Source organism: Cryptococcus depauperatus, chromosome 4 (assembly GCF_001720195.1).
Source record: "Cryptococcus depauperatus CBS 7841 chromosome 4, complete sequence".
Taxonomy (NCBI): Eukaryota; Fungi; Basidiomycota; class Tremellomycetes; order Tremellales; family Cryptococcaceae; genus Cryptococcus; species Cryptococcus depauperatus.
Window position 1 is genome coordinate 2,152,813 of NC_089471.1, and position 8,071 is coordinate 2,160,883.

The 8,071-nt window shown below is 44.3% G+C and overlaps 1 protein-coding gene across 1 annotated transcript; it reads right to left on the reverse strand.

Moving 5' to 3' along the window:
- Nucleotides 1-607: 607 nt before the first annotated feature.
- L203_104147 (uncharacterized protein) lies at nucleotides 608-910 on the reverse strand (the record flags this gene model as incomplete). Its single annotated transcript, XM_066213535.1, has 1 exon — nucleotides 608-910. The coding sequence occupies one exon, from the start codon at nucleotides 908-910 to the stop codon at nucleotides 608-610; it is 303 nt and encodes a 100-aa protein (XP_066069632.1).
- Nucleotides 911-8,071: the final 7,161 nt, after the last annotated feature.

An 8,071-nucleotide genomic window follows, 5' to 3' on the forward strand; every position in this document is an offset into this window, starting at 1 on the left:
ACGATGTTAGAAGTATAGAGGCACGGGTTCTGTGGTGTTGTAATGGGAAGCCACGTTCTGGCTCGCGGCCAAAAAGTACTACTTGATCACTCTCGATGGTTGATACGAGCAGTCTCTACTTTATGTAGTGTCAAGAAATCCATTACCGAACTCAGACTCTGGAGTACTGTCCCGCTTGTTGTGTCAACTTGCACTGAACCTGATTCAAGAGCTGACACCCTGCCATGAACTAAATACCAACCATTAGTTAACATGCATTGAACCAAAAAAGCCACAATGATGCAAGCGGAATTGCATCATTATTTGTTGGCTATATCCCCTGTAATACCCAGAGTCTAACAGAAGATCTTCCTGTCCATAGTTCTCCAGGGAATCAATCTGATAGCTGCCTCCGTCTATTCTAGAGAGATACTCGTAGATACTCCACTCGTCCCAAGGACTCCCAGACCAAGCCCAAGAGCAACCGAACTCCTGACAGTGAGATGGAACGCGCAACGTCAAAAATGCATATTCATTGATGTAGTATGTCCAATTTTTCCCAGGTGTCTATCACCATTACTGGTATTGTCGGTACCAATTCCGTGGCGGTGAAGGGGGGCCATGCCGTTCAACCGTTAGATACGTCTGTAGTGCTCTGTGCGGCGGTTCTAGCTCCCGCCCCGCTTTGAGATGGCGTTATTTCATTCCTCAGCTGGAAACCTAGTATATCTACATTCAAGAACAAGTCGTCCAGTGCGTCTTTAAACACAGTGTCGGCGTCGAGACTACTGGTTGTGGTGAGTTTCACGGCTTTTATGAAGCTCCCAAGAGTATTATTACGAAGCTCCATGCGTTTTTCGAGCACATTCTCAGCTTTGTCACCGTACGCAGTTTCCAGTTTCCCTAAAGATGATCTAATGGGGTTGAGCATTTCTTTATATTGTTTATCTTGATAAGATGAATTCGACTCCAAGGTTTCGAGTTTAGCGCCAATTGTTGCAATGAGATCACCACCATTTTGTGTGTCGTTGTCCTCGCCGAAATAATTTTGCTCTCGGTGGCCATCTTTGATGAAACTCATCGCTCAACAAGGACCAATTGCTAGTTACAGTGGGAATATTAATGTTCAAAAGTAGCGAGACTTGTGGCAGCGTTTTTAGACGTTGAATTTTGCAGACAGCTGGCGATGGCTTTCTGCTTTTAACCTAATCCAAACGAATATCGAAGCTTCTATGTAGGGCAATCCCACGTTCAAAAACAGACTTATCCAACCTTTTTCCTTTGAGATACATCTGTCGCTTGCTCGTTTGTTTGCGGGCGGGGATTTAGAAGCACTGTATAGGCGAATACAATGGATAGAGTAGCGAGTTGTGATTTCACTTTTCTTGGATCCATTGTTGAGCGAACGGTGTTGGGATTTTTAGAAGGCGATGCATCAAATTGGGACTCAAGTGGACATAGGTTGGCTTGGGAATGACTGGGATGTAGGATCTGGTCAGTCGTGCCAAAGCTTGGCATGAACGGATAGATGCAGAAGAACCACGATGGGCTAGAGAGTGTTGAGTGATGAAAGGGGTGGCGTTTACTCTTACCTTTATGGGTCTTTCCATGCACAGTCGTGGGTGGCTTTTGTGTCAATGACTCCAGTGCAGCCATACTATCCTAAAGGTTCACTTCCAATCTTGTTGGGACGGCTGCATGCTTCACAAGCCAGCATCTGAGGCTTCACTGTAGAAACCCCTCCTCCTGAACCATCCAAGTCTTCCATGACACCGCCCAAGTGTTACAGTTCTGTAACAATAGGTTATAAGCAATGCTGTCACGGCCTGCCCTATAATTGTTTCTTTGGGGCGGGTTGAGGAAGTTGAGGTGCTTGGGTTCTAGGAGTTCTCGGTTCTAAGGTTCTTGGTACTAGGTTTCACGGTTATTTATATATGTATTAATTCAACAGGCCTAGAGTTTTACTCCTGGACATGCATTGAATTGAAGATAAAGAACTAAGATACAAAATACAGAACTTAATACACACTCCTCCCTGTCGGACTTCCACCCATCTCCGTGGGGTTACAGTGGAACTGTAACAGTCTGACTTTCTCCCACCGAAAAAAATAAAGCACTCCTGTGCGATGAACATATCAGTACTCATCATATACTTCACAATACATCCCTGTTCATTCTCTTCAGTGTACTCTCTGAAGTCTCTTCCTCTTCGTTTTATCCAACGATTCTAGAGGACCGCCTGGTTTTTCTGGATACCGCTGATGGAATTCATCCAAGGCCACCAGTTTCTGCACTTCTTCCGCAGGCAACCAATCGTACTGTTCCGGCCCGGTGTACCCTCTCCATTCCACTTTGTATACCAGCTTCGACTTCTTCCTTTTCGAGTCTACAATCCTTTCTACCACATATTCTTCTTCGCCATTGACAACAACTGGCGGCGGAGGTGGTTGGACACGACCCGGAATTTGATTTGGATACGCGGGCTCGATGCGAGAGATGTGAACGATGGGACTTGTCTTAATACTCGGCGGAAGATCAAGTTTTACTGCGTTTTTACCTATGAACGCCGTCAACTTATATGGTCCAATGAAACGGGCTTCCAACTTGGCAGAAGGTCGTTCTGTTGACAAGTTCTTGGTACTCAGAAAAACCTCGCTTCCTATTTCCATTTTCGGCACTGGCAAGTGCTTCTTGTTATACTGCTTCGTTGACCGTTCATTAGCCTGTTTGATACATTCTTCTATTCCTTTGTATCGCTCAAACGTGTTGACATCCACTTGATTCTCTTTTGCTGCTTCCAGCCTTCCTTCAATTGCGTCCATGTCGAATCGAACGTTACAGCCATATAAGGCTTCAAACGGGGACAGTCCAGTGCTGTGGCTAGGAGCATTGTTATAAGCAAATTCTGCCCACGGTAAGAGACTACACCAGTCATCCATCTGATACGAGGTATAGATGCTCAAGTACTGCTCCAAGTGTTGGTTTATCCTCTCCGTTTGTCCATCGGTCTGTGGATGGTAAGGCGACGAATATACGTTACTCATTCCTGCAAGCTTAGCAAACTCGCGCCACCATTGAGAAATAAAAACAGAACCTCGGTCAGACACTACCTTCTCTGGAACGCCATGCTTCGAGAATATGTGCTGTACAAAGAGTTTAGCAAGCGTCTCCGATGTGAGACTCGTCGTGACAGGAATGAAATGCGCCATCTTTGAGAACCGATCAACAATTACCAAGATAGCATCATGGCCATTTGATTTTACCAATGGTCCTATCATATCCATCGATATCTCAGACCATGGGCGAGATGGAACTGGTAAAGGCTGCAGTAAGCCATACGGCGCGTGACGTTTTGGTTTGTGTCTTGCACATTCGTGGCATGACTTGACGTATCCGGCTACCATTCGTTTCATATTGTCCCAGTAGTAATCCCTTTTGATCATTGTCAATGTTCGATCTCTGCCTGGGTGGCCTGAGAACTTTGAATCATGACGCATTCGTAGAATATCTAGCCTTGCATCTTTATAATCTGGGACAACTATTCGCTCTTTGAATGTCAGTAGCCCGTCAGCCGTCCAACCAATAGCATCACAATCAGTCGGCAATGTTCGTCCGTAGATTACTACTTGCAGTCCACGAGCGCGCATTTTGATCAACTTCTCATCGATCATCATGCCCTCCATGATCTTTTCACGCAATGAAAGGTTTCTCTGAACAGGATTCGTGCTCACTGTGACTCCTCTTATACACTTTTCTACTTCTTTCTCTTTCCACTCCTCCATAACAGGTAACAGTTGTGCAAAACTAGAAGGGTTAGTTGCTTCATCCATCGATACGCCTTTACCTATGTGGTAATCTGGTCTGCGTGAAAGTGCGTCAGCAGCATCGTTTTCACGACCCGGTCGATAGTATATTTGGAAATTGAACTCAGCAAGTTCATCCAGCCATCTTCCTTGTCTGCGTCCTAGTTGACGCTTCACCATGAAGTATTCGAGGTTTTTATGGTCCGTAATGACTTGAATCGGTCCCGGACAGCTCAGCAGCCAATGACGCCATTCTCTAAGAGCATCTACAATTGCTAGTAGTTCTTTTTCACCTACAGAATATCGGCGTTCAGTATCAGACATAATGCGTGACCAATAAGCCACCGCATGTTTTGTCAAACTTCCCGTATGTGCATTTTCGAAATATTGAAAGGCAACAGCACCTACCGCACAATCCGACGCATCCGTTTCGAGTATGACTTGCTGCGAGTTATCGTATAATTTCATGACCGGATCAACTGTAAATGCATTTCGCAGCACTTCAAATGATCTCTGGCAATCGTCTGACCATTCCCATTCAACATTTTTACGTAGGAGTCTTGACATAGGACCTGCCATGTGAGCATAGTCTTTGATAAATCTTCGGCACCAGCTGGAGAATCCAAGGAACTTTCGTAGCTGCTTCTGTGTCTTTGGGGTTGGCCATTCTACTACCGCTTTGATCTTGTTATCAGGCAACTGTGTCTTGCCGTGTGATACCCTATGACCTAGAAAGGTTATTTCTTCCTGCTGCCACTCACATTTTGTTGCATTTACCACAAGCTTGTTTTCCCACAGGCGACGCAGCACTTCGTAAACTAAGGCAGTAAGCTCCTTCATTGTGTCTGCATAGACAACAATGTCATCCACATAAACAACCACGCCTTCATCCAATAAGTCCTCAAAGATATCATTGAGAAAATACTGAAAACTAGCGGGGGCATTGCACAACCCGTCTCGAACAACAAGAGAATCGTACGTACCATACCTCGTCTTCAGCGCCGCCTTGTTCTCATCTCCCTCTCTGATGCGCAACAGTTGGTATGCGCCTTTCAAATCAAGCTTTGTAAATACTCGGCCAGTTTGAAGACGTTCGACTAGCGCATCTGAGCGAGGTATCGGATAACTGCTCTTGATTGTCTTGTTGTTGATTGCCCTGTAATCTGTCACCACACGGTACGGTACTTTACCTTGTTTTGGGATCAAGAAGACAGGAGAGCCATATGTTGATTGAGACTTTCGCAATTGGCCACTAGCAAGTCCATCTTTTATCCATTGCCGGAGGAAATCTTCTTCAGGACGCGACATTGGATAAATGCCTGTCTTCTTAACTTCCGCGTCCGGGATCAATTCGATTTTCAAGTCATATTTTGGCCGGCTGGGTGGAAGTGCTTTACTTCTGCTTTCCCTAAACAAGTCAAGGAACTCATGGAATGGAAATGGAACAACTTGCTTGATTTCTTCCAATTCTTTGTCTCTTTGCTTTGTATTTGTTTTACTTTCATGTATCCACTCTGTTTTATTTGATCGTACAATGCGAATCGAAGACTTCCAATTGTTTTTCTTCAATGTAATCGCATTTGCACCTGTGACTAGGGAACTTGGTTGCCTAAAAGTCACTGTAAGTGTGTCATAGTCAATCTTTAAACCATTTTTCGACATAAAATCGTCACCCAATAACATTTCTGGGCCATTAAATGGTAAGATGTCGGCTCTAACTGGAATGGGTGGTTTGCTCGAATCGATATTTATCCATAATTCGGTAAACCTAAGACTGTCAAATTGTTTTTGGTGACCATCCAGATATTTCATCGTTACTTTCGACTTATAGCAGGATATCTGTGCCGATTTCAATAGTGCACTTGTTGGTTGGATGAAACAGCCACTGGAACCGGTATCTAACAGCGCAATAACATTTTTGTAAACTATTTTGTCACTACTCAGACGTATTTCTACCTCTGGTTGTTTATTAGTACGCGACAACGGTAAAAACCCAGGAGATAGACGTGTCGGTGGCTCAGAATTGGATGAAGGGTAAGGAAGTTTACTCACTTCCTGTTACGATCCTGTACCGGTGGCCTTCGAGTCCGGTACAAGAGGACGGTGGTGATGGGCTTACAGATAGTACTGTAAGTGGTGGTGGATATCCGTGTGAGAGCCGGACGGTTGTAGTGGAGATATTTGTATGAATGTAATAGTGAGGCCTATTGGTATAACATATAATAATTGATCCTCGAAGAGGATCAAGCATTCTACGAGTACTTCTATATATCTATGTATTGGTATCAATAAACAAACACAACTGTATCGCCATTGATACAACAACAGACAGCAAGAAGTAAACAAGGATGACCGTACCAATGTTGCGACCCTATGCCGTAATGAGTGGTCTGTAGGCTGGCATATGTGTAGGGTCGTAACAGTATCCCCCCTCCCAAGTGGTGAGCTCCTGCGAGCCGAAGTGGTTGTCATCGAGCAAAAAGGCTGGCAATATTTTTTGGTTGTGGTAGATGCCTGCTCGGAATAGATGTGAGGAAGTGGCTTTGGAGTGATGGAGGTTTCTTGGGAGATACTGGTGGTCATAGGCTTGGTTTTTGTTTTTGTTTGTGAATGTGGTGAAAGGTTTTGAAAAATAAAGTATAAAAGATGAAGAGTTCCCGAAAAGTCCATAAAATCTCTGCTAAGATGGGATAGCCCCAGGATATGTGTTTTGAAAATGAAGATGGATAATAACTGAATTGTAGATGGTGTGTGATAGATGGTAAATGATAGGATGTGAATGATAGAATGTGGAATGTGGAATGCGGATGGTAGATGGTTTTGTTTTGTTTTGTTTTGTTTTATTTTGTTGTAATTGTTTGTGTTTTTGTTTTGTTTGTTTCTCTGTCTCTCTCTTCTCTTTCTCCTTTTCTTCTCTTTGAGTTCTTTTGTATCTCGTTGTAGATGTCTCTCTTTCTCCAGAATTGTCATATGTCTTGTCTTTCTTTCTCTGAGTCTGTGATATCGTGACATCATCACTTCTTCTTTCCTCTCCTTTCCTTGTCCTTATACTTTTCTCTTTTCTCTTTGCTTATATTTCTTTGTTTGTTGTATAATTGTTGTTATTATTGTTTCTTTTGGTATGTTTGTTTTGTTCTGTTTCCTTTTCTAATCCTATCATGATTCTTTCTGACGCTGCTTTCTTAGTTTTATCTCATTTCGGAGAGCGATGTCGATTCTATGAATTGATTTTGTTTTTCTTTTTGTAATCCTCCAACAACTTCTTACAGTGCTCCAGCTCCGATTCTCCTTTCCATTCATACTCCTCGTATCCCAGATATTTGATCAAGTAACGACGTCTCTCGGCAAATCGTTTGTCAATTTTTGAATCCAAGATAGCCTCAATTTCCCATTCCTCTTCTCCTTCTATTTCTACTGGTGGCGGTGGTGGTTGTTGCCGGCCACTGATTGTATTTGGATGATAAGGTTCGAGCAGACGGACGTGGAAAACGTCGTGGATCCTCATTGTTGTCGGGAGGTCAAGTTGGTAAGCATGTGAAGAGATTTTTCGTTTGATTTTGTACGGTCCCAGGAAACGATGATCCAGTTTTTTGGTAGGCCGCGTGGTTTTGATATGCCTGGAAGAGAGCCAGACTTGGTCTCCGATATGGAATGTGGGTGTCGGAAGATGGTTTTTGTCATATTGAATTGCTGAAGATTTTTGAGCTTTTGTAATCTCCTCCCGGAGGAAATCATGTAACTCGGAAAGTTGTGCTACTTGTACGCGCGCAGCAGGAAGGGCGGTTGGATGAGAAGACGGCTCGAAAGTTGCCCGAGGTTGATAGCCTTTGTTGGCCATAAAAGGAGTGACAGTCGTAGAGGAGTGGGGCGACGAGTTATAGGCAAACTCAGCGAGTGGTAAGAGATCGGCCCAGTCTGACTGCTGATAATTGGAATAGATCCGGAGGTACTGTTCGAGTGCTTGGTTGACTCTCTCGGTTTGACCGTCCGTCTCTGGATGGAATGCGGTAGAAAGATGTAGTTCGATGTTAAGGAGTGTGGTGAGGGATCTCCAGAATTCTGAAGTGAACTCGGAGCCTCGGTCGGATATGATAGATGTTGGTAAGCCATGCTTTGAGAATACATGGTGGGTTAGGGGGTTAGGGGGTTAGGGGGTTAGGGGGTTAGGGGTTAGGGGTTAGGGGTTAGGGGTTAGGGGTTAGGGTTAGGGGTTAGGGGGTTAGGGGGTTAGGGGGTTAGGGGGTTAGGGGGTTAGGGGTTAGGGGTTAGGGGTTAGGGGGTTAGGGGTT